The 27,462-nt window shown below is 40.3% G+C and overlaps 1 protein-coding gene across 3 annotated transcripts in view; it reads left to right on the top strand.

Moving 5' to 3' along the window:
* The window catches only part of JAK2 (Janus kinase 2), a 130,651-nt gene that overhangs the window by 77,265 nt on the left and 25,924 nt on the right, over nucleotides 1-27,462 (top strand). For all 3 annotated transcript variants that reach the window (XM_060762282.2, XM_060762280.2, XM_060762281.2), the window contains 8 exons: nucleotides 6,728-6,845; nucleotides 8,352-8,497; nucleotides 9,942-10,263; nucleotides 12,166-12,285; nucleotides 14,802-14,959; nucleotides 21,282-21,393; nucleotides 23,801-23,987; nucleotides 24,391-24,518. In XM_060762282.2, coding sequence (XP_060618265.2) covers nucleotides 6,728-6,845; nucleotides 8,352-8,497; nucleotides 9,942-10,263; nucleotides 12,166-12,285; nucleotides 14,802-14,959; nucleotides 21,282-21,393; nucleotides 23,801-23,987; nucleotides 24,391-24,518 — 1,291 coding nt within the window. The remainder of the gene's footprint in view (nucleotides 1-6,727; nucleotides 6,846-8,351; nucleotides 8,498-9,941; nucleotides 10,264-12,165; nucleotides 12,286-14,801; nucleotides 14,960-21,281; nucleotides 21,394-23,800; nucleotides 23,988-24,390; nucleotides 24,519-27,462) is intronic.

Below are 27,462 nucleotides of genomic sequence, written 5' to 3'. Positions count from 1 at the left end.
CAAGGAGATTACTGTTAGGAAATTGATACCGTCCATTATTTGATACTAAGTGGTTACAGGTGTACAATGTGTTTGTATATTGTTGTAGGAAAACCGCTCACAAAAACACAGAAACATATATGCTCTTTCCATAAAATTTAAACAAAACGAAAATGAAATGTTGTGTTTTATGTTGAAAATTATTTTGTGAATGAATACCATAAGACCTCTATATCTTTCCAGATGGACTGCAGTTTCTGAGAAGCGCAGATAATTCAGAATGCCATTAAAATGTATTGTTTCCAGTTATAGCATCCCATAGAGTTGTGCTGGAGGATGTAGAGATTCTTAGAGAAGTACCCTTATAGACATTTGCTAAGTCCTCCAGCATGCCTTTGTAGTCTCTTCTAGGGAAGCATATCATATGATCGTTCCGGAAGGCAGTTTCTCTTCGCCACCCCCCCCCCCCCGGTGGCATGGGTAAGGGAACTGTGAATATGGTTTCTGCAGGTATGGGGGGTCTTATGGTGTACAATTAGAATGGGAACAACTTTACTTCCTTGTAGGTGTGAAACATTTTAACATGTGAATTTCAGGTTGCGAGATAAAAGTAATGCAATTTCTGTCTTCTTCCAGAACTACCGTGTTTCCCCGAAAATAAGACATACCCATAAAATAAGCCGTGGCAGGATTTCTAAGCATTTGTGCAATATAAGCCATTCCCTGAAAATAAGACATAGTGATACAAGCTAAGGAATAGAGGGAGACATAGAAAGTGAAATTCAAGAGCTTTCCGCAATGGAGGCAGGGGCGGGTTCGGGCCTTCCTCCCCCTCCTCCTCCTTTTTCTTCTTCTCCCTTTGTTCTTTCTTCTCTTTGGGCCAGGCCAGGGAACACAAGGCTTCCTCCTCGAGTGAGTGAGGGAGTGAGAGAGGGAGTGTGTCACCAGCTCCTATGGGGCTGCACTGTCCCACGTGAAGTCTCCTCAGTGAAGTGAGGAGCAGGAAGCTCTGCTTTAGATATTGTGAGTCCTCGGGAGAAGAAGTAAAGATTTGGCTGCCGTTTTATTTAGCACTATATTTCAATAAATGCAGATTGTTGTACCATCTATATAAATAAAAATGTAATATTTGTTTGTGGGATTAACATAACTCAAAAATAACTGGGCAAATTGACACCAAATTCGGACACAATATACGTATTATTATTATTATTATTATTAACTTTATTTGTACCCCGCTAGCATCTCCCGAAGGACTCGATGCGGCTTACACAGGCCGAAGCCTCAAAACACAATACAATAGAGAACATAACACAACAATAGCAAAGCAAATCAAAACAATAAGCAAAATAACGACAATGGCAGTATATCAAGACATTATTAAAAACTGGTTCGGCCGGCGCACTGGGGTACAAGGGTTAAAAGTGCTGAAATGGCAGGAGGCACGTAGGATTAAAAGTGCGGTGTGCAGCGACGATTAGTTATGTTAAGGTGCTACTAGGACTTGGGGTGGGGATTCCTAGTCTGAGAAGGCACAACGGAACAGCCAAGTTTTTAAATTCCTTCTGAAAACGGCTAGAGTAGGGGCCTGTCTGAGATCTTTTGGGAGGGCGTTCCAAAGTCGGGGGGCCGCCACAGAAAAGGCCCTGTCCCGTGTCCCCACCAAGCGCGCTTGCGACGTAGGTGGGATCACTAGCAGGGCCTCTCCAGATGACCGAAGCGAGCGTGTGGGTTCGTAGATGGTGATGCGGTCACGCAGGTAGGGTGGTCCCAAACCGTTTAGGGCTTTGTAGGTGCACCTTGAATTGGGCTCGGAAAATAAATGGCAGCCAGTGGAGCTCCTTAAACAGAGGGGTAGACCTCTCTTGATAATGAGCCCCGGTTAGCATCCTGGCTGCTGCCCGCTGTACCAATTGAAGTTTCCGAGCCGTCTTCAAGGGCAGCCCCACGTAGAGCGCATTGCAGTAATCCATTCTAGAGGTGACCAAGGCGTGGACCACCCTGGCCAGATCAGCCTTCACGAGGTATGGTCGCAGTTGGCGCACAAGTCTCAGTTGCGCAAAGGCCCTCCCGGATACCGCCGACACCTGAGCCTCAAGTGTAAGCGAAGAATCCAAGAGGACGCCCAAACTGCGGACCTGTGGCTTTAGGGGGAGTGTAACCCCGTCCAACACAGGTGACCACCCTATACCCCGATCCGGTTTACGATCGACCAGGAGGACCTCTGTCTTATCGGGATTGATCTTCAGCTTGTTCTTCCTCATCCAGATCGACACAGCGGCCAGGCACTCTTCTAGCACCTGAGAAGCCTCCTTGGAATTAGGTGGAAAAGAGTAGTAGAGTTGTGTGTCATCCGCGTAGAGATGGCACCCAACTCCAAAACTCCGGATGACCTCTCCCAGCGGTTTCATGTAGATGTTGAAAAGCATGGGCGACAAAATAGAGCCTTGCGGGACCCCACAGGTCAAAGGCCAGGGGTCAGAGCAGGTGTCTCCCAGCTTCACCATCTGAGTTCGTCCCTCCAGGAAGGACTGGAGCCACGACAAAACCGTGCCCCCAAGGCCCATCCCGGAGAGACGACCCAGAAGGATACCATGATCGATGGTATCGAAAGCCGCTGAGATGTCCAAGAGAACCAGCAGAGTCACACTCCCCCTATCCAGCTCTCTGCGGAGGTCATCCACCAAGGCGACCAAGGCTGTCTCGGTGCCATGACCAGGCCTGAAACCAGACTGTGACTGATCTAGGTAGTTGGTGTCGTCTAGGAAACTCTGGAGCTGGGAGGCGACCACTCGCTCCAGCACCTTGCCCAGAAAGGGGAGGTTGGAGATCGGTCTGTAGTTACTCAGCACCGTGGAGTCAAGGGAAGCTTTTTTGAGGAGTGGGCGAACCACAGCCTGCTTCAAGTTAGATGGAAAAATTCCTTGCTCCAACGATGCATTGATAATCGGTACAAACCAGTCAAGCAACCCCCCTCTGGCTGATTTAATGAGCCAAGATGGGCATGGGTCCAGAGATGAGGTGGTCGCTCTCACAGCCCCAAGAGTCTCCTCTACGGTTTCAGGAAGAACAAGCCTAAAAGAATCCCACAAGGTTGGACAAGCAGGTGCCTCCGTCACCTCTCCTGGCACTGCGATGGAATTGGAGTCGAGCTCAAGACGTATCTGGGCGACTTTACCTGCAAAATGGTGTGCGAAATCGCGACACCGAGCTGCAGGGTCATCAGCGACCTCCTCCGCCACAGGTGGGTGGAGGAGTTCTCCCACGACCCGGAACAGCTCCGATGATCTATTTGCTGCAGATGCTATACGAGTGGTCGTGAATGATTTCCTGGCCACCCGTATAGCCACGGAGTATGCCTTAAGAGAGGCTTTAGCCCGTGCTCGATCAGATACATCTCGAGATTTCCTCCATTTGCGCCAACGAGTGATCATCACTCATAGAAACACTGAAAAACACAACAAAAGAGATTTAAAAAGCCAAAAAAAAACCCCACATTACAATGCATGCGCAAAACCACATATATATACGCAAATATAAATATACACATACATATATACACACACAAAACACATATACACAGACTGGGCCACAGCAACAGATGGCTTGTACTTAATAAAAATAAGGCACCCCCTGAAAATAAGCCATCATGTGTCTTCTTGAGCAAAAATAAATATAGGACAGTGTCTTATTTTCAGGGAAACATGGTAAGTGTCATTCACTTATGACCTTAAGAGTTTTTGTGTTGCTGAATATTTACAGATGTTAATTGCTTTAAGCTTGATTGGTGATAAAGGATGCTTCAGATTGTATACATCAGAAAAGCATTCCCTCCCTTTGGTCGATGGGGCCTTTTCACAGCACACCTTCACAGCCAATGGTCGAATTGGTCCCCAATCTACCCCCTGGCCAACAGTCAAACTCTCCATTGCCGGCAATATGGGCCACTGAAGCTGGGATGTACACCAGAGATTGAAGGAAAGGGTTATAGAGAATGTTTTTAAAATCTAGGTTTGTGAGCACCCCCCCCCCCTCCAAAGTTTGAGAACATGGAAGCAGTTTTGAATGAGAGGAAAATCCCCCTCCTCCAGTTCGCAAAACAAGATCACTGACATAAATGGACTTTTCCTCTACACTGGACAGATTCTGATGTTTGGCCACGATGCTAACAAGGACTCTAAAACCCAACTCTATAAATTGAACTTTTATGTCTCTCCTGTGCAATCTTTATAGCTGGACACTGATTCTTCCACGCTAACATAGGTATGAGTTAATACCAGTACAGCGAGATAGATAGATAGATAGATAGATAGATAGATAGATAGATAGAGGTATGTATTCAATTGCTCTGTAACAAAAGTCTGTGCCCTAATCATGTAGGGTATCGTGGTCTTGACAGAATATAGTAACTCGGGGAATGTTTACTGACTGCAAAAAGTAAAAGGAGGCTGGATACAGAGATCTACTTCAAAAAGCATTATCAGGATACTATTACAAGTATAGCAGATTATAAACAAATTTGTTGAAAGAGCAAGCAATGTTATGACTGCAAACAACTGGGTTGGTTTATATTTTGAATCTTTTCTTCTTACTAGAATGGAAAACTTTACAGGCTTCTGTTTACATGATTTCCGCATGCGAACCTTTTGTTTACCAGGAATCTGCAGTAGTTCCCAACCGAAAGATGAAAGATTCCAGATATAAAACAACCCAGTTGTTTATGGTCACAACATTGCTTGCAATTGTAATCTGCTATACTTGTAATAGTCTCCTGATATTCCTTTTTAAAGAATATCTCTGTACCCTGCCACCTTTTACTTTCTGCAGTCAGTAAACATTCCCCAAGTTACTATATTCTGTCAGATATCTTATTCAGAACTATAGTCTCAAGTATCCCCTCGTCTACAAAGAAAGAACACAAACTGCATATTTGTGACAGACTATACAATTCAAATTACAAATGTGTGGTCTCACTAAGTAGAAGTTCATATTGATTTACTTCCCAACAGTTGCTTGCAGAAGCAGAGATGTCCTTTGGTTTCCCCCCTCTCTAGCTTTCTCTTGCTTTCTTTCTTGCTATTACTCTATATTCTCAAGTATAAGCCGAGTTTTTCAGCCCTTTTTGAGGCTGAAAAAGCCCCCTTCGGCTTATACCTGAGTCAAAGTTATGTATTTTTTACTCTGTTGTTATTACTATTTTACTACATTCATTGTCTTACTCTATTTATTATTATTATTATTACATTTACATTATTTTATTCTATTATTATTATCATTATCATTATCATTATTATTATTATTATTATTATTACACTTATTATTTTTCTCTATTTATTATTGTTATTGCATTTACATTATTTTACTCTATTATTATTACACTTATTATTTTTCTCTATTTATTATTGTTGTTACGTTTACATTATTTTACTATATTATTACATTTCCATTATTTTACTTTAATTATTATTATATTTATTATTTTACTCTCTTTATTATTATTGGAAGGATACATAAGCACATTTACATTGGAGAAGGTTAGAATAATGGTTTAACCAGAGTTGGACAGTCTTAACTTAAATTACAGTTTTATGTCAATATTCAAAAATATTTATCCTACTATTGTCTCAATTAATGTAATTTTATTGGTATCTATTTTTGTTTTGAAATTTACCAGTAGCTGCTGCATTTTCCATCCTCGGCTTGTACTCGAGTCAATATGTTTTCTCAGTTTTACGTGGTAGAATTAGATGCCGTGGCTTATATTCGAGTCGGCTTATACTCGGGTATATACGGTACCTCTTTTGCAGGCTTTAGGAGGGCCATCTCCCCAATGCTGCCTTTTCCCTCCTCCAAATTAAAGACAGGATAAAGTCAGTGTGATTTCTCAAGGAAGCCCCCTGATATATATGTAGATATAGATCTAGATGTTTCTAAACTCCAAAGTGCACAAAGCTGGATCTTCAGCTACTGTGGAAACACCAGAAAGTTAACTGGTTATCTCAGCAGGCAAATACAAATTAAAAGTAATTTATTTTTCTTTAGATTTCTTGAAAAAGTCCTTCAGGCTTTTCCTTTCATTGCCATAAATCAGACCAAGAGATGTGTTGCCCCCATCCAAAGCTCTCAATCAGCCACAGAGCATTAAGCCAGTACACCAGCAAATCAGTCCTCTTGTATTGGGAGCACAGAACAAAATATTTAACTGCCCCCCCCCCCCCCAAAAAAACAGACTTCTATAAATCCTATCAAAAACTTGTTTAAAACAAAGAAAGTTGGAGTTCTACCAACAGATAAAGGAAAGGAAAGACACAGTTCCAGCTGGAAAGAGGATGACTAACATTGTTTTTGGCTTAAAGCTCCAAGCACACAAAAGCCTCCCTTAGGCTTGCAACATGATACTCCTTTCTTCTCCAGGGCTTTTTCACAGCAGTGTTTCCCTAGGGATTTTTTTCCCTTTAGCCATGTGCCATTTCTTCTGCCATATATCCTTCAAAGTAGTCATGAACCCCAGGATCCTCCATCCCTGAGTTCCGGTGACTTTCTATTCCCAACAACATGCCTAGTGTATTGTTGAAGGCTTTCATGGCCAGAATCACTGGGTTATTGAGACTTTTTCGGGCTGTATGGCCATGTTCTGGAAGCATCCTCTCCTGACATTTCACCTGCATCTATGGCAGGCATCCTCAGAGGTTGTGAGACATATAAAATATAAAAACATAAATAAATGATGATATATCTTTCCTAACAGGTTTTATTTCCCACACTGGTATTGTAATGACAGTACACGGGCGTATCGCTACGGTGTCACCCGAGGCGCTGAGACTCCTGTGCTTGATGATATCATCATGTCTTATTTGTTTGCTCAGGTAAAAGATGTCTTTTTGGATCTTAGTAGGTTGTTGCTCCCCTACCTCCCTTCTAAATACTGAATTTGAAGTGTTTGATTATTTGTTGATAATTTAATGGACTAATAGAAAATGAAATGCTACAGTTCAGAGAGCAACACCAAAGTTATTGATTGCACTGTGAGATCTAGATAGATTCTTGTTGACACCGGAGATCATCACATGAAACCTGTAGTGTATGTTAGAAGCGCCTTTGTCCATAATCTCATGATCATGTGAACCAAGTTGAACTCATTATCAGGCTGTCCTTTTCAATAGATAGGGGCTCCTGTTTTTAGTCAGCAGAAAGAAAGCACTTTCAAAGTATGTTGAGGTACGATAGGTCAAAAGCGCTGGTGCAGCGAATTTAGGACATACATGTGTTGTGAGCACGTTGTGGGCTTCATTTCATTAGCTGCTCTTCATTCCATTTCTGACAAGCAGTTAGATATAATAATAATAATAATAATAATAATAATAATAATAATATCAACAACAACAACACCCAGTGGGACTCAAGGCTGTTTACGCATAAAAAGGCAAACACTCAATGCCTCAAAATGGATATAAATACATCGAAATAACACAGGATAAACTTACAACAAAAGAATTGAGCATTGAAATAAAAATAAAACAGGAACAATCCACTAAGACATAAAGAACTAAAACATTACAATATACACCCTAAAAGCAAATTAAGAAACAGTACACTAAAAATGGCTGACACCAGTGTGTCATTTAAGATGCATCATAGCAGCCATATAATACAAATGTGTTAGCTAGCATTCATCGTCCTCCTCCTCTCCATACGCTAAAGTGCATAAGTGAATTTCTTAAAGGAGAGGAGGGTAGGGGGTGTTTTTATTTCCTTAGGGAGGGGGTTCCAGAGACTGGGAGTGATCACAGGGAAGGCCCCCTCTCTCATTCCCACCAACCGATGTGGATGGGACTGATAGGAGGATCTCCTCTGTAGACCGCAATGCATTATTTATTCAGCGAGATGCAATTAGACAAATAGCCTGGAACCAAACCATTCAGAGCTTTATAGGTAATGGCCAGCACTTTGTATTTAGTCCAGAAGCGGACCTTCTAAAAAAGCCATTGCTTCCACTTTCTCCCTGTTTGGGGAGAAGGGCAACTTCCCCCTTGCAGAATACACAAAATAGAGAAAGCCTGCAAAATGCACAATTTTTCTGAGGGGAAAGGGGGGCATGGACGAAAAAAGTCAGTGCACAGGTTGGGGGAAGTGCCATCTGCGCTGCCGTGATAAGCTAAAAGTGCTTTCAGCTCATTGAAAGTGCTTATAGCAAACATTGGTGTGATAAGAAGAGTGACCATCTTAGTGTGCTCTGGCTCTCTCCAGTATGTTTGCGTTGCCACAACTCTTTTTGAAAACTTTGTGTGATAAAGTTCTCAGAAGTTTGCTGACATTAACAATTATATATGTCAATATTCAGTCTGACTTCTCTGACTTCTTTTTGCATCCAGTGGCGAGAAGACTTTGTCCATGGGTGGGTTAAAATGGCTGTCACTCATGAAACGCAAGAAGAATGTCTGGGCATGGCTGTTCTGGATATTATGAGAATGGCCAAAGAAAAGGACCAAACCCCACTATCCATTTACAATTCTGTTAGGTATGTGTTTTTTCTGGCGTTTAGCTACTGTATATAAAATTCCTGTGCAAATAAAAACCAATTATGTAAAAATACTGTAGGAGGGCCATTCTTTATTTTGTTCAAGATATAAAATTTGATCTGATCCATTAGATATTGACACCAGATAGAGGAATCTATAAGAAGATAAACAATGACATCTAATAGAAGATGATCTAATAGCAATGGTCGGTAGCAAGGTGGGGCATGGAGTTATACAAAGTGCAGTCCCCATCCTTTGCATACAAAGGCTCTTCTAATTGTTGAAGAACACATCCTTCTGTCAGGGTGTTTTCCATAGTCATAAGAACTGCAAACATATGAATTTGAAAATAAACCATATTGGAATATTTCAACTATCTTTTAACAAATGATGGTGATCTCAGATTGCATTATATCCAAAAGTGTAATTGCACAAAGAAGTGAAAGCCTTAGCTTTTTGCCACCCCAAAATTTTCCATGTCATATACCCTGCACAATCCTCAAACAAGTGCTGTGATAAAGAGATGAAGAGAGAAGCAGGAAATAGGGAATTCCCACTGTGGTCATTTCTTAATATTTTGAATGCATGTCATCCCAACCCATTCTTTCAAAGAACATGTTGTTTTAGATGAATCTGAAAGATATTGATTAGCCCTAAGGACATCCATGGCATTTCAGCTCTGATCGCCACTACAATAACTGTGACATTTTATCTGTTCCACTATATTGGTTGTCAGGTTTCATTTTTTTTATTGTGTCAGAAGTGACTTGAGAAACTGCAAGTCCCTTCTCGTGTGAGAGAATTGACTGTCTGCAAGGACGTTGCCCATCCTGTGGGAGGCTTCTCTCATGTCCGTGCATGGGAATCTGGAGCTGACAGATGGAAGCTCACTCCGTCTTGCGAATTCAAACTGCTGGCTTTCAGGTCAGCAGTTCAGCTGGCACAAGGGTTTAACCCAGGCATGGGCAAACTTCGGCTCTCCAGGTGTTTTGGACTTCAACTCCTACAATTCCTAACAGTCTACCAGATTTTAGGAATTGTGGGAGTTGAAGTCCAAAACACCTGGAGGGTCAAAGTTTGCCTGTGCCTGGGCTAACCTATTGTGCCACTGCAGCTCCACAGGTTTCAGATAAATCTAAGGAAATTTTCCCTCTTATTTCATCAGTGACAGAATGTTTTCAGATGTGAGATTCCTGACAGCTTGAGGCCAGTTCAGTGCCATTATTATTGCATATCTAGTTTGGATGACATCAAATCAACATTTTTAATGCCAACACTGAAGTGTAACAACCATGGACTAGCCTCTTGATTTCTGAACAGCATGTTTTCAAGTTGCATTACTTTAGGACTCAGGAATACTTAGTGATGCATTTTGCAACTTCTGTTTAAAATTAACTCACCACAGTCATTCCTTTTGTTTATGTTTGGATTTTGTATTCACAGCTATAAAATGTTTTTGCCCAAGTGCATCAGAGAGAAAATCCAGGATTATCACATTCTGACCCGCAAGAGAATAAGATACAGGTTCCGCAGATTCATTCAGAGGTTTGGCCAGTGCAACGCAAGTGCCAGAAACTTGAAACTGAAGTATCTCATAAATCTGGAAACCCTCCAGTCTGCCTTCTACTCCGAAGTATTTGAAGTCAAGGAGCCTGGCAGAGAGCCTTCGGGCGAAGAACGCTGTGCAACTATTATTATAAGTGCAAATGGTGGAATTCAGTGCTCCAGAGGGAAACATAAAGAGAGCGAAACACTGGCAGAACAGGTAATCTCTAATAACAACCTTTCTCTTTAATTAGTGCAAAGGCTGTCAATAGAAGCAGAGTTGCTAGAATGTAAACGGGCTAATTCGAAATGGATAATTCTGCAGGGAATTAGGAAGTAGATCTGACAAAGGCCAATCCTTGTAAGAAAGGATCTTTAAAGGTATGTTCTGTATAATGGTAAAGGAATAGGAGGCTGTTCAAAGGTTTAATACATCCTCGGTTCTCCATTGCAACCTGAGCAAAGCAGGTTCCCTGATGCAGAGAGCTCCACATGCATGCTGTTTCTTGGCACCCATGCTGACATGCCTAATACTTATCAGGATTCCAGCCAAGGCTTTTAAGATTACTTATTTTAATATTGCAGAAATAACAGAGGAATGAAGAGTCCAATTCTCTGTTTTGCGCTGATACTAGATGAAAGAATAGGAGTAATATTTAGTGTTGCAAACCGCATTTTCTATAATCCCTCACCATTGGGTACAGTAATTCAGAAGAGTAGTAGTAAGCCAAAAAGCATGGGGAAGGCCATAGTTGCCCACTTGTGGAGTAGCAAGCATGTCTGAATCTCTCAATTGAAAGCACTGTTTCTTCCAATGATAAGTGGGGCTGTTTGATGGAGGAGCATAGTGATCTTGGATCCATTTGACTGCAAATTCATTCTTTCTTGGCTCAGCCATAGAGTTCCCATTTCTGCTTCTGCTTACACCAGCTTCAAGTTGGCATGGGTTAAAAAAATCACTGCAGAAGAAAACAGTATGGATCTAGCTACTGCAGTCTAGTAGAAGTGGCCATTTTGGAGATATTTGCTGAAGCGACACAGAACTGTACCTTCATTGCACTTTGCGGGAAATTCTTTACTTTCTCGGTTTAGGCATAAAGAAAAATATGGTTTTACCATGGCAAAAAAAGCTCTCTGTTCCTTTTTGGGGGGAGGATAATAATAATCATCATCATCATCATCATCATCATCATCATCACAGGCGACAGCAGAGGTTATGAGAAGTAACTGGAAAGGCTTATATGATACGAGGATTTAAAGATGGAACTGCAAAGACTCTGGCACAAGCCAGTCAAGGTGGTCCCAGTGGTGATCGGCACACTGGGTGCAGTGCCTAAAGACCTTGGCCTGCGCTTAAAAACAATAAGCTCTGACAAAATTACCATCTGTCAGCTACAAAAGGTCACCCTATTCGATTCTGCATGCATTATTCGCCGATACATCACACAGAACTAGACACTTGGGAAATGTCCGATGTGTGATCAAATACAGAAGCCAGCAGAGTGATCTTGTTTGCTGTATACTAATCTTGTTATGTATCTAATAATAATAATAATAATAATTCCTACTCTCCTCTCCTTGTGGGAAGAACCAGCAAGGGGAATAAACTTTTCATTTTCTTTGACATATTAGTTCAAACTGTTTTATTTCTACGAGGAGAGGATCAAACCATGGATTCAGGCCAACCGGTTTTCTGAGTTCTAATGTCATATAGAAATTATTATTATTATTTGAAACACAACAAGATGAGTCCACAGCAGACAAGATCACTCTGCTTGCTGTTGTATTATTATTATTATTATTATTATTATTATTATTATTATATTTATATTTATACCCTGCTTTATCTCCCCTGAAGAGGAGTCAGAGCGGGGTATAAATAAATATGATAATATAATAATAACTCAAAGAAGTTTAGAACCCAACCAGAGTGAAAAAGAGACGGGTGCCTTTAAGCACAATGTTGCCAGTCACTCGTTTTTGTATTAGAAGTTCATAAGTTTCCTATTTAGTCAAGCCAAGTTGCTAATGTTACAATTGGTTTGATTTGGTGACTTTCACAATCTTGGCAAAAACACACATGACTAAACAGTTTACTAACAATTGAATATCTTTTTTGTAGGACATACAGACCTACTGTGATTTCCCAGATATTATTGATGTCAGTATTAAGCAAGCAACCCAGGAAGGTTCTGGAGAGAATAGAATTGTGACCATTCACAAGCAGGACAGCAAGAATTTGGTATGTTGGTATTGCGATTTTGGTTACCTTGCTTGTTTAAACTGGATTATTTTTATGACTTAGATATGCCATAAATCTGCAGTCACAATATTCAGTGACAGCAGCATGTGCATATATCCTGTAGGGATGGAATAGTTTAAGATGACCAGCTCATTAAATTAATCTTTTTGCCAGTAATATTCATATAGTCCATGATCAAATTTGGGTAACCTACATGGTCAGTTTTTACAGAGATTTCTAACCATAGAGACAGAATGCAGATTTACTATTAATTTATTATTCACTGTGTGACTACAATTTATTTATTTTATTTTGCCATATTTGTATCCCACCTTTCTCATCCCGGAGGGGACTCAAGGTGGCCTTACAACAGGCAGAAATTTGATGCCATACATACATGTATCAAATAAAAAATTACAATTAAAACATGAATTATTAAAACATCAGTTAAAATCGCGCTGTTGGAAACATAATCCAGGGCCGTTCCATTTGTGAATCACATTGATTTGTGGTCACTTATTGCACTGCTCCAATTACTTTTCAAAAGCTTGGTCTCAAAACCACATCTTAAGATTTTTTTTCCCCTGAAGGTCAGGAGAGAAGGGGCTGATCTGATTTCATTGGGGAGGGAGTTCCACAGACAAGGGGCCACCACTCAGAAGGCCCTGTTTCCCGTCCCCACCAACCGCACCTGCGAAGGAAGTGGGACCGAGAGCAGGGCCTCCCCAGAAGATCTTAAACCTCTACAATTTTGCCTACATTCTTGTTCTGTGTGCACTCAAGTAGGGAGGGCAGGTGTCTTGAGCTCAGCAAAGTATCTGGTACACATCTATAATGACCTAGGCCAGTGGTTCTCAACCTGTGGGTCCCCAGGTGTTTTGGCCTACAACTCTCAGAAATCCCAGCTGGGAGTTGAAGGCCAAAACATCTGGCGACCCACAGGTTGAGAACCACTGACCTAGGCCAACTGTAGTTGCACAAAATATATGTAGGCTTCAAGGTTTTGAAAATGATGTTCCAAAAAGGGAAAGCTGAGGGAAGATGAGACATTCAACGTCCTGAATCTGCATGTTGTCTCTTAGTTGTTAGAGCTCACCAAAGCTGCAAGGAAATATCCTATAAATTATGTTCAATTATGTAAAAGCATACTAGAACCCAACCACCGGCTTAGATGTCTATATTGGTACTGTGTGTTCCATTCAAAAATTTGCAGTGTAATTTATCTCACTATGGTTTGGATCCAGATCATTCTTGTCTTACTGTAACTTGAAGCCATGGCCAAATATATTGAAGCCTTTCTAAATCCACAGCATACTACTGCTTAGGCATAAAGATATTTTTGAAGTAAACCTATTCTCAAAATACACTATCAGAATCTAATCTAATCCATGTCCATCATGTAACCCAGTGTTTCTCAACCTGGAGGTCGTGAGGGAGTTTCATAGGGAGTGCCAAAGACCATCAGAAAACATATACTTCTGATGGTCTTAGGAACCACTTTGGCTGAGAAGGCTGAAGATCTCTCTGCCTGTCCTTCTCTTCCTTTTTGGAAACAGACAGCAAATCCAACCACCAAAAGCCCTCCTCCTGCTGTGATTGGCCAACCTCTCAGCCAAGGGGAGAGCTGGGACTCCAAACAGAGAGGGAAAAGCAGGCATGCTCAGTGCATGGCAGCGTGGGGTGTATGTGCATGTGAGGGGGACTATACGAAGCTGGAGGGAGACCAGCGAGTACCTTCAAGGCATGGGGGCTCTGTGTGGGAAGTTTGGCCCAATTCTGTCGTTGGTGGGGTTCAGAATGCTCTTTGATTGTAGGTGATCTATAAATCCCAGCAACTACAACTCTCAAATGTCAAGGTCTATTCCCCCCAAACTCCACCAGTGTTCCCATTTGGGCATATTGAGTATTTGTACCACGTTTGGTCCAGATCCATCATTGTTTGAGTCCACAGTGCTCTCTGGATGTAGATGAACTTCAACTCCAAAACTCAAGCTAAATGCCCACCAAACCCTTCCAATATTTGCTGTTGGTCATGGGAGTTCTGTGTGCCAACTTTGATTCAATTCCATCGTTGGTGGAGTTCAGAATGCTCTTTAATTGTAAATCCTAGCAACTACAACTCCAAAATGACAAAATAAATCCCCCTCCCAACCCCACCAGTATTCAAATTTGGGCATATCGGGTATTTGTGCCAAATTTGGTCCAGTGAATGAAAATACATCCTGGATATCAGATATTTACATTACGATTCATAAAAATAGCAAAATTAGTTATGAAATAGCAACAAAAATAATTTTTGGTGGGGTTCATCATAGCATGATGAACTGCATTAAGAGGTTGCAGTATTAGGAAGGTTGAGAAACACTGGTGTCATCCATTGAAAACTTATTTCAGTTCATAGAATAAGAGGGCCAGGATAAAATGGTCAGGTATTAGGTGTTACGATATTCAAGCAAGTTTTATAAACATGTTGCAAAAATTTAATATATTATCCCTTCCCCTTTTTGTCTTTCCAGGAAGCTGAGTTTCATTCATTAAAAGATGCTCTTTCTTTTGTATCATTAATTGATGGGTATTACAGATTAACGGCTGATGCCCACCATTTTCTCTGTAAAGAAGTGGCACCTCCTTCAGTTCTTGAGAGCATCCAGAGCAACTGCCATGGGCCAATTTCGTGAGTGTCATATTGTATAAGACTTTGAGGGGAAATGCCTTCATATCAGGGAGAAACATTTCATTTTTTTGATAGACAATTTTCTTACTCTGGGAAAAAAATATTATTATTCACTTTATTTCTACTCCGTCTTTTTTCCAAAAAAGGGGGGGGGGGGGGCTCAAGATGGCTTATAATAACATTATTTATTTATCATGTCAGAAGCAAATTAAGAATACACTTATAATGTATAAAAAACTACAAAGTCAAAAACTTGGCATTATGCTACATTTCCTTTGACCACTTGGAGTGCCTCTGGTGTTGCTATAAGAAGATCCTCCATTGTGCATGTGGCAGGACTCCAGACTGCATTGTAATTGGTGGTCTGTTGTTTGCTCTTCTCCACACTCGCATGTCGTGGACTCCACTTTGCAGCCCCATTTCTTAAGGTTCGCCCTGCATTTTGTGGTGCCAGAACACAGTCTGTTCAGCACTTTCCAAGTCACCCAGTCTTCTGTGTGCCCAGGAGGGAGTTTCTCATCTGGTATCAGCTACTGATTGATGTTCCAGATTTTACTCTGCCACTTTTGGACTCTTGCTTGCTGAGGTGTTCCTACGGGTATCTCTGTGGATCTTAGAAAGCTATTTCTTGATTTAAATTGTTGGCATACTGTCTGATATCCGAACAGAGGATGGGCCGGAGATATCAATGCCTTGGTCCTCTCATTCTTGACTGCTACTTCCTAACAGATATCAGGTGGTGCAATACTGGCTAAGCAGTATAATTTCTCCAGTGGCGTTGAGCATAGACATCCTGTGATAATGCTGCATGTTATAATAACATGACAAAACCCAATAAATGTAAAACAAAAGTAAATACAAAAAATTAAAAGCAATTAAAAAGCATTTATATTGAAGAAGCAAATTTGAGGCAACAAAATCTTTGTTAGCCAGTGTCATTAGTATTTTATATACATTTTGTATACGTATCCCGAAGGTAATTTTATTTGTAATTATTTTGTGCATGAGACAAAGTTTGTGTACAATAAACTACAGAAAGGAAAGGTGTCACTATCTCAGCTACTGTCGTATTAGAGCAGGAACACCTCTGACCTTAAACACCACACCTGCTTGGTAGAATCAGCAAGCAGTTTATCAAAGGATCAAAGCAGTGAAATTAACAAAAACAGTAAAGTTCCAAAACAAAGGTTAGTCCATGAGCTTCAAGGCAAAACAAGATCCATAGGTATAAAAATCCATGAAACAGTGACAGGAATCCATGAAACAAAGCAGCATGAAAAATCCAATACACAAATCAGGAGCTTGGCAAAAACTTGGTATATTATTAAACTAAGAACACTTGAAAGCAAGACCATCATGAAAATCCAGCATTGACCCAAGAGAGGCAACTCATCCCCATTAATCAATATAAGGCTTTTCCAGATCCCAAAGCATTTATCTTGACCTTACCACCAGATAAAGATTTATTATCTCTCTTTTCCTGTAAACAAATTGATCTTCTTTGCCCCTGAGCACTTTGTAGCTGTTTACAAAAGCCTTGATTTCTATCTACGCTCTCATTAACTTGACTCTCATTAACTTCTGCACCTGACAGATCATCTTCAGACAGTTGCTCTGAGAAAGACTCTCCCAGGAATGTGACCTTGTGAATCTTCCTGAGACAGCTCGGGCCTTTCATCTAAGCTTAATTTAGGCCCAAGCAAACCCTCATCCCCATTGCCAGCAGACCCAGGCCCACCATCAGGATCATCATCCCCATTCACATCATGAACATCAGACACAACCACAGACTAACATACAACAGCTATCTATGTGCATAATTTTGGATTTTTGAAATCTGGATAAGGAATTCTGCACAATCATTCCTCATTTTCTTCCCATTATAGTAATCCTGTGGAACCTTGATGCAGATATATAGGAAGACCTCGTTGAGGTTGTCTTTTATAACAGATTTATACTTTTCTGACTCAGTCCCAGATCATATTTCTAGCTTTAAACAGGTTTTCTTTCCCTCTTAGTTTGATTATGAACATGCCATGCAAGGAATGGGCAATCACAAATCTCAGGATACACTCATAGCCATGGTGTCGATCTGTGATGTCAGAGGCAGAGGATTCTTAATGTGTTCACCAAGGGGTCTAAGCAGAAATAGAGTGTAGTGCTGAGGAGACAGAAAAGGCAATTTGGGACTCAGTTACTTGAATGATTGTGGGGAACACAGAAAATTGCTAGCAAAGGAAATTGCTTTTTGCACAAATGTTCCCTTCTTGTTAATTTTTCTCTAAAGACTTGAGAAAAAAATGATTTCAAGCTGTGGAAGGTTTCTTCAGACATTATATAGTGTTTCCTTCTTCTGAAGAGCTAAGTGTGTTAATACACTTCAGTTAAGATAACCACAAGTGGCAAAACAAACTGTGAGTTGTACAGGAAATGATTTATATCAGACTTTTTTTCTATGAAGAAGGCAAAGAGCAGTCTTCACCTATAGGAAACCATTTTGATGGAAGGCAGAAATCATATCTGACTTCACGGGGCAAAGGTTCTCATCCTTTCCCACCTGTCAGCTTTGCGTGTCCTTCTGCAGAGGTTTCTCTTTGGAGATCCTTTTGAGTTCTGCTTTTTGACTTCTTCATTTTATTCTGTAATCTTCCTTTTTCTTGTTTTTTTTTTCTTGTTCTACTTCCTCTCCCCCCAAACAAGGAGTTGGGGCCTTGAAAGGCAAGGTTTGGAATAGAAGGAACCTTCTCCTTTTTTCAGGGTGGTATCCAGTTGGTGTCCTTCCATAGATGGAAGTCATAACTTTACTGTATTTTTTTCATGTCAAGTCTCTTCTGGTGTGAGAGAATTGGCTGTCTGCAAGGACGTTGCCCAGGGGATGCCTGCATTTTTTGATGTTTTACTATCCTTGTGGGAGGCTTCTCTCATGTCCCCGCATGGGGAGCCAGAGCTGACAGATGGAGCTCATCTGCACTCTCCCCGGATTTGAACCTCCGACCTGTGGGTCTTCAGTCCTGCCGACATAAGCGTTTAACACATTGCGCCACTGGAGCCTCCATCATTACTGCATAAAGAGATACTTTCATTTATCTTTTCGGCATCTTCAATCATTCTGTGTCATTGGACACGGACAAGGCTCGGTTTTAGTACTTTGAGAGAATGAAGGGGAAAAAGCACCCCTTATGCACAGAAAGACTTTCCCCATCCCACTTTGGGTCATGAATGAATGGACAACTTCAAACATACAGTATTTACTTGAATCTAATACTCAACTTGTTTTTGCTAAATTACTTTGCCAAAATTAAGGTGCACATCAGATTTGCTTCATGCCTCTGTTTTGGCTCTATGACAAACACTGATGACTTGAAATACACAGAGTAATACCGCATTTACACAAATCTAATGCTCACCTTTTTTTGACTAAATTACTTGACCAAAATCAGGTTGCACATTAGATTCACATAATACAGTAATCTTAGTGCTGAACCAAAGCAAAAGGGGAAGCCACCTCAGAGGCTTCTATTTTAGGGGTGTCACCTCAAATTTCACGGCCTTGGCTCAATGCTATGCAATACTGGGCTTTGTAGTTGGCAATCATTCTTTGGCAGAAAAAGCTCAGTATCTTGTAAAACTACATGATTTCATAACATTGAGCAAGGACAGTTAGAATCATAGAATCATAGAATCATAGAATCAAAGAGTTGGAAGAGACCTCGTGGGCCATCCAGTCCAACCCCCTGCCAAGAAGCAGGAATATTGCATTCAAATCACCCCTGACAAATGGCCATCCAGCCTCTGCTTAAAAGCTTCCAAAGAAGGAGCCTCCACCACACTCCGGGGCAGAGAGTTCCACTGCTGAACGGCTCTCACAGTCAGGAAGTTCTTCCTAATGTTCAGATGGAATCTCCTCCTTAAAGATGGAATCTCGTCCTTAAAGTGGATTCATTCCACAGCATAGATGCATCCCAAGGTTTTCCTTTCCATTGCTGGCAGCGTTGGTGTTTTGTTTCTAAAGAAGGGATTCTAAGTAGGAAGCAACTGTAATACACACCTTTTTTGGCCGAATTACAGAGTCCACTTTTGCCACTGTGCATTACATTTGCCGGTTTTGGAAATGAGGTGAGCTTTTGATTTGATGGTGCATTAAACTGAAGTCAATAAAGGATAATCTTACTCTTCCCTTGGTAAAATAGAGATGCCTTGGTAAAATAGAGAGGCATCTTGTTTTCAAGATGGCCGAATTGTTCATGTATGAGCACACTTCTCATAGAAGATGCAGCCCACTGACGAGTCTGAAAATGGTAGCAATGGCAGTGACAAAACATGGCACACCAGTTCTACGAGTTTCTCTCTGACCCATTAAATGCACTGGCAAGTCAGAATCCCAATCTCATTATTTAGACAATGAGAAATTATTGGTCCAGTGCTCCTATTTAGGTCATGCACCAGCACCACCATCTCAGTAGCATTTCTCAAAAGCTAAGAGTGTGAATACCCTAATCTTCACTTCACTGATCCCCAACAGAAACAGGTCTTCAGCAACATGCCCAGCCCTATCAGGATCATATTTAGGACAGCAAACATTATAGTTAAAGAAATCATGGCTTATGCATCTAATGTGATGCTAGTTGGAAAAAAACATTTGCAAGATGCAGAGAGAGAAAGTGGAAATGTGCAAATACGAAGGCTTCTAAAAGTAATAATATAATTTATTCATATTCCACGCTGTCTCCCCGAGGGGACTCAGAGCGGATTACAGGTACATATATGGCAAACATTCAATTTTGTTATACAACTGACAGAGACAGACAGTACACAAACAGAGGCAAGGCTTCCCTCTTTTCATCTCCATCTGGCTGTGCTCGACTTGGCCATGGGGATGTGCTGTTGTTTCATTTTCCATGCCAAGGAGTCTGTCCTCCTTTCCTGGTTGGATTTTTGCCAGCATGTCTTTTCAGGGCGCTTTTACCTCCCCGCCAAAGCGGTACCTATTTATCTACTTACATTGCTGTTTTTGAACTGCTAGGTGAGCAGAAGCTGGGCTGACAGCGGGAGCTCACCCCAACACAGGTTTGAACTGCCAACCTTCTGGGTGGCAGGATCTTCTGTAGCAGGCGGTTTAACCGGCTGTGCTAGCCTGGCCCTTTAGACATCTGGACATCTGAACCTTGCCTTTCAAGTTGTTCTTTTTTGTAAGAAAGTTTCAGCATTAACCATAAAACCACAGCCTTAATGACAACATTCTTCTTGTCCATTTGGAAAAGTAAAGCTTCCTTCTTGAGAAGAAAGGAAACGTTTTGAGATAGGTCTATTTCTCTTCTCAGGGTATGTCGAAGGGGTATCTGTCAGTACAATTGAGTGTGTGATGTAGGCTGCCCTTCATTTTGTTGCTGTGTGTCTTTTAAGTTTTTCTAACTTTTAACAACCCTCAAGTGAATCTATCACAGAGTGTTGTGGGATTGAGAGTGTGTGGCCCTTCCACACCACTGAATAAAATCCCATATTATCTGCTTTGAACTGCATTATATGGCAGTGTGGACTCAGATTACCCAGTTCAAAACAGATATTGTAGATTATCTGCCTTGATATTCTAGATTATACGGCTGTGTCGAAGGGCCCATAGACTCACCTAGTGGGTTTCCATGGCCTCTTGGGTTCAAGCAAATTGAAAGTTAAAGATATTATGATGATCCTTGTTTCTTTTGCTAAGTTCTCATACATTTCACGAGTTACCATAATGATTTCAGTAATCAGTAGTGCTAGGGATCAAGGACTTCTCCTCTAGCCAGGCTTGAAATGGGAGAGCAAGAAGTTTCTTTCAACTAATTGGGGGCCCTTCCACACAGCCATATAACCCAGAACATCAAGGCAGAAAACCTCACAATAATTGCTTTGAACTGGGTTATTTGAGTCCACACTGCCATATATTCCAGTTCAAAGCAGATAATGTGGGATGTTATTCAGCTGTGTGGAAGTCACGATTCTGCATTGCCTTCCACCAAGAACAATCACTTCCTCAAAGTGAAAACAGATTTCTTGTTCTCTTAACTTGAAGTTTCCCTTTTTCTTGAAATGAGAAAGCAAAAATATTTCTATGTAAAACAGGAACAGAAGAACATGTACTTACTGCCAAAAAGAGGATGTAGAAGGTGTATATCTGCTGTAATTTAGAAGTGGTTTTTTTTAAGTGTGTAGTCACAATTTATTTCGTCTTTAAAAGGCCTTCATGTGGCATTAAAATCTAGTTAATCCTTAGGAGTGGTCTGCAACTGAAGCTTATTAATCATTACCTTCCTCCCCACTCCCAAATATATTTCTAAAACAGCATGGACTTCGCAATCAATAAACTGAAGAAAGCTGGCAATCAGCCCGGTTATTATGTTCTTCGTTGCAGCCCAAAGGAGTTTAATAAGTACTTCCTTACCTTTGCAGTCCAGGTAAGTGCTGATGACCAGAATGCTCAATTACAATGAGCAAAAATGCCAAAACCCAGTTTCCCCTGGATTGTAGGGGTCTTCTAAACTATCATGTTCTTGCATATTTCACATCCAGAGCATCTTAACATTTTAGTAGCATTTATATATTTATTTGGAGTGAATTTTGACATTTTATTATTCTAAACCCATCCCAGTGCAGAGACTTATTTACCATCTAACTCACAAAGAGAAGGGACACAGAGAGGGATGCAAATAGGTGAACTTGGGCATTATTTCTTAGTTTCAGAGTTCTTGAAAGGGATCTTTATGGCAGGGAGGCCAAAGCAAGCTTCTTTCAGCTTCTCCTTTTCTTGTGGATGCATGGAGCCAGGGTGCCCCTTCCTTCACCTTTGCATTTCCTGGGTGACAGGAAACATTCTTACATTGGTTCATCTAACCCAGTGATTCTCAACCTTCCTAATGCTGCGACCCCTTAAAACAGTTCCTCATGTTGTGGTGACCCCCAACCATAAAATTATTTTCCTTGCTATTTCATAACTGTAATTTTGCTACTATTATGAATCATAATGTAAATATCTGATATGCAGGATGTATTTTCATTCACTGGAACAAATTTGGCACAAATACCCGATATGACCAAATTTGAAAACTGGTGGTGGTGTTGGGGGGATTGATTTTGTCATTTGTGAGTTGTAGTTGCTGGGATTTATAGTTAACCTATAATCTAAGAGAATTCTGAACTCTTATCAATGATGGAATTGAACCAAACTTCCCACACAGAACTCCCATGACCAACAGAAAATACTGGAAGGGTTTGGTGGGCATTGAAGTTGTAGTTCACCTATATCCAGAGAGCACTGTGGACTCAATGATAGATCTGAACTAAACTTGGCACTGATACTCAGTATGCCCAAATGTGAACACTAGTGGAGTTTGGGGAAAATAGACTTGACATTTGGGAGTTGTAGGTGCTGGGATTTATAGTTCACCTACAATCAAAGACCATTCTGAACCTCACCAATAATAGAATTGGGCCAAACTTCCAATACAGAACCCCAGATACCAACAGAAAATGTTGTGTTTTCCGATGGTCTTTGGCAACCCTTCTGACATCCCCTCGCAACCCCGCAGGGGTCCCCACCCCCAGATTGAGAAACGCTGATCATGTAACTTTAGTTCCCAGAATTCATAAGAGCTGGTAAGCTGGCTAGGATATCTGGGAGTTGGAGTCTAAAACAACAGGAGGATCAAAGGTTGGGAATCACTGATCTTACAGTCAGAATATAATGTTTTCTGGTATGAAAATTGCTTATAATTTAAACTGTAGGGTTTCAGATATTTAGTTGTCATTGGCAGCCAAGGAGTCATTCCTAGCCCTACCTGGAAATATGCCTGTTGACAGCTGATATCACGTCCCATCCAAAGCTGCATCTACATTGTAGAATTAATCCAGTTTGACACCACCTTAATTGCCATGGCTCAATGCCATGGATTCATGTGAGTTTTTAGTTTGGTGATACACCAGCCCTCATTGGCAGCAAAGCTAAAAGACCTTGTAAAACTAGAGTTCCCCATGATTCCATAGTGTGGAACCATGGCCATTAAAATGGTGTCAATCAAATTGCTTTAATGTGTCAGTGTAGAAGCACTCCAACTATGAATAAGGCACAGATCTGCTTGGCATCAACAACAGAGTAATTTTTTAAAAAGTGGTACAGATTCCCTAGTGGTCTTTTGTTCACTTAGTATTTGAGCTTCTTCAGATTTGTAGTCCACATATTAAACCAAAGCTTTATTTATAAGTTCTTAACAGTTTTTATAGGTCCTCCCAGAAATTAAATAAACCAGCTGTCTCCATAAAAAAATATTAATATCTGTGCAGTTAATTTATTTGACTAAACTTGTATTGGAAAGTAGTCAGTCATGAAAGTTACTCAGAATATTGTTTCTTATAAGATTGTTTTCTTCAGTGCGGAAACATGTCCACATTTCTGAACATTTTAAAAATACCTTGATCACAGGATTTCAGTTTACAAATGTGAGCACTGTCCTTCCTGATGTCATGTTTATTCACTGCATTTTGTGTGTGTGTGGCTGTTCCACTTCACTAACATTTTGAGCAATGCTATTCATTCATTAATTGGTTCGTTCTATTTATATTGTGCCTTTCTCCCAATATGAGACCCAAAGCATTAGCAATTAGGGCTATTCAAGAGTTGAGCTTTCTGTGTCAAAACAAAACATTACCTCCTCTCTGAGGTCTTTTGTATTGTTTTGGTTACCTGAGAGGAGTAATTCAGATACTTGATCTTGCCAGAGGTTAGCTGAGTCCTGATTGAACTTAAGGAGGGTAAACAGAAACATTAATTTAAAATAATGCATTGTTCTCTTCCTTCTGATTCTCTAGCAAGATAGCATGGCTGATTATAAGCACTGCTTGATAACAAAAAATGAGAATGGAGAATATAATCTCACTGGGACACGAAGAAGTTTTACAAACCTTGTGGATCTTTTGAATTGCTATCGGACAGAAACTGTCCGGTCGGATAGTATAATTTTCCAGTTTACCAGATGCTGCCCTCCAAAACCAAAAGGTAAAAAGGACTTATGTGTTGCTGATATGTTGTGTTATTTTTTGTTGTTATTTTGACCTTATTTTATTTCTTAATACACAGCCAATTGACTGTTTTAGGAAACTTCAAAGATGAGTGAAAAAATTCACTTGTTATTCCCAAACCAGAAGCCTTTGTTGTTGACAAATGTGAAATAGAATACTATATCTGGCCCATTTGACACAGCAGATGTAGGCCTATTAGTTTGCACATGCATATCATTTTCCAGTTCATTTACATATATGAATGAATCATCACAGATGTTATTATGACATTATCTGCGTCACTTCATTCAATTTCATTAGAGATAATTCACACATTTGGCTGACAGTGGATATGTGAATTGTGTCCATATATGAACTAGCACTCTCTTTTCTTCTTGCAGATAAATCAAACTTACTAATCTTGAGAAGCAATGCAGCTTCCGATGTGCCCACATCACCCACTCTGCAGAGGCACAATAATATCAACCAGATGGTCTTCCACAAAATCCGGAATGAAGACCTGATTTTCGTAAGTTCACCAGACTAGTGTTCTTGTTCACATACTCCTCAGATCCTCGATGCATCTATTTTGAATCTAGTTTCATTAATAGAAAACTGGGACTGTTTCTCACTATATGTTACTAGTAATAATTTGCACCGGGGGAACATTACGTTTACAGAAAACTGGGCATGTATTGTAGTAAATACACAAGGAACACAGAGTTCTTTCATCATATATTTGAAAAATGCAAGTACAGTTACTTTGAGTAAATTAAGAATCAGCATGTGCTATACATTTCTTTTTTCTAATGCAGCTTCATAATCCTATTGTCAAATTAAATATGGGATAAATATATATAAACCATCCTAATAATCAGTTGTGTACTTTGCGGCTCATTCCTTCCCTCTCTTTTTTCTCAAGCAAGTATATCAATTTTGTCCACTGTTTTTAATCTTGTGTAATCTTTTCCATTCCTGGATAAATTGAATCTGACCAGAGTGGTACATGGCTTAATTACATCCCATTTGGATTACTGTAATGTGTTCTGCGTTGAGCTTCCTTTGAAAAGTGCTCAGAAAGCTTCGGTTGTCCCAAGAACTGCTGCCAGGTTGTTAGCTGGGTTTAACTACAAGAAGCACACAACTTGGATGCTCATCTGTTTCTGAGCGCAGTTGAAAGTGCTGGATTTTACCTATATAGGGCTTTGGGTCCAGGTTGTCTGGAGGGCCAGAGTGTTGCACCTCAACACATGCTCACAGCACTCACCAGGTAGCCACGTATGATAATAAAAAGATTTTTGATAAAAACACATATAAAAAGGGAGAAACATCATAAGCACAAGGAAGGATAAAAATCCAATGGGTTAATAAAGGAAACAAGTCACAAAGGCAATAATCCAAACAGCTCAAACTGCTTCAGAGAATAGGAGTCAACAGTGTCCAAATATGAGAATAAATCTAGGAAGCAAGATTAAAACATCACACTAGAGAAAAAATCCACCTAAAATGCGGTTTCTGTCATCTGCAGAATTCTGGGGTTTGTAGTTTAGTGAGGCTGTTAAAGGCTCCTCTCTAAACTACAAACCCCAGAATTCTGCAGGAAACAGAAACCTGATTTTAGATTTATTTATTTTTTACTCTAGTGTGATTAGGCATATATATCCAGGAAACAAGGAGCAGAACATGAGCAGGAATCCAAAGGTAACAGGGAGCAAAACATGAGCATAAATCTTGGGTCTTCAACTAAGGCTTGAATTAGGAACGAGTCAGGAGTTCCTTCCATGAATAGCTACATTGCTTGATCTAAACCCCCAACAGAGCTCTCTCTAATTTAAGGACTGCAAGACATGAACACATCTGGGAACCCACAGGTTGAGGGCCACCATTCTAAGGCTTGTTTGGTGGAAACAAAGGAGGGGAGCCTTGTTGGTGTCTTCTCCCAGTCTTTGGAACCTCTTCCCTGGAGAGACCAGGATGGTTCCGTTCTTTTTTCCTTTTGGCAGCAAGTCAAAACATTTCTGTTCCTTCAGATATTTACAAACTGATGACGGTTAGTGTTGTTTTGAAGGTTTTTTAAAAGGGTTGGATGTTGTTTTTAAATTAATTTTAATAGATTTTGTATTTTCTTAATTTGTAAACAGTGTACTGTAATTGTTCTTAATCTTATACTTGTAATCTAGTTTTTGTATTGTTTTAAATATGTTTTTAGCTTTTTTGAATCCCATTATTGGGAGGAAGATGACTTGTGCAGAACTCTTACAATGAATGCATTGACTAGGAAAAAGAAAGCCAGAAACAGGCAGTATGAATGAGTAAACTATTTGATCTAAGTGTAACATCATTTTTTGTTCAGGAGAACTTAGCCTTCATGTAACTTTGCATAGGATTACAACCTTGACTTGTGTTGTGCTCTCCCAGAAGAGCAGATAAAAAGATTATGCTGCATTCTGCCCTCACTTCCGTCTACCGCTCTAGTCCTCAACACTTTAGGTTATTTTTGCATAATGTCTCTCTTTACTCGAGGTGACTAATAGCATAACATAGAATGAGCTCAGCACTGGGCTAGACAACAAAGGAAGAGGGCAACTTCACTTTTTCCCTTCCAGAGAAAGAGCAAAGTGTGAATGGATAAAAGGAAAGGTCCTTTATGAGTTAGTAAGTAGAATGTTCTCACAGTAGTGTAAACAATAGAATCTCTGACGGATCTGTGTTGGAAGCAATGGGTTTTAACTTGTTCAACATATTATTGGATATTAGATGTGGTAAAATTACTTGAATGTGGAGTACAGTTGGCCTTCCATATCCATGGATTCTGCATCCATGGATTCAGGCATCCATAACGAGCAATTTTTTAAAAAAAATCACAAAAAGCAAACCTGTTTTTCTCCACCATTGCATACAGGAGTTACAAACATTCAACTTACATATGATTTCTAGTTACAAACGGGAAAGAGTTATCTTGTAAGAATTATCATGAGAAAAAGAAGTCTCCACTGAAACCTCATTACCAATCCTTGGCTCCACAAGCCAAAATTTTCAAAATCCAGTTGTCACAGGGAGAGAAAGTGAAGTGAAATCTTCTGAACATGAGCACAAACAGTAATACAAACATGCTACCCAAAAATAAAAGAAAAACATTTTAGCTGGAGTTGCACTTTAAAATGTAGCTGTTCTGGCTTACATACACATTCAACTTAAGAACAGACCTACAGAACCTGTCTTTTTCGTAACCCAGGGACTGCCTACATAATGGTATTTGAGCATCTGTGGGGTTTCCTATCCACAAGGCCTTGGAGCCAAACCCCAGCAAATATCAAGTGTGCAGTGTTTATGGAAATATATGGGACTTGGAAAAATTGCTTTTGGGATTGGGCATTCTTAGTATTGCAGTTCAGACAGTGCGTTTCTAAGTTATGAATAGCACGTGTATGCAAAATTCAGCACAGAGGTTCCCAGCATTCATTTTAAAGATT

Source organism: Anolis sagrei, chromosome 2 (genome assembly GCF_037176765.1).
Source record: "Anolis sagrei isolate rAnoSag1 chromosome 2, rAnoSag1.mat, whole genome shotgun sequence".
Taxonomy (NCBI): domain Eukaryota; kingdom Metazoa; phylum Chordata; class Lepidosauria; order Squamata; family Dactyloidae; genus Anolis; species Anolis sagrei.
This window is presented reverse-complemented; position numbering and strand designations above follow the sequence as displayed.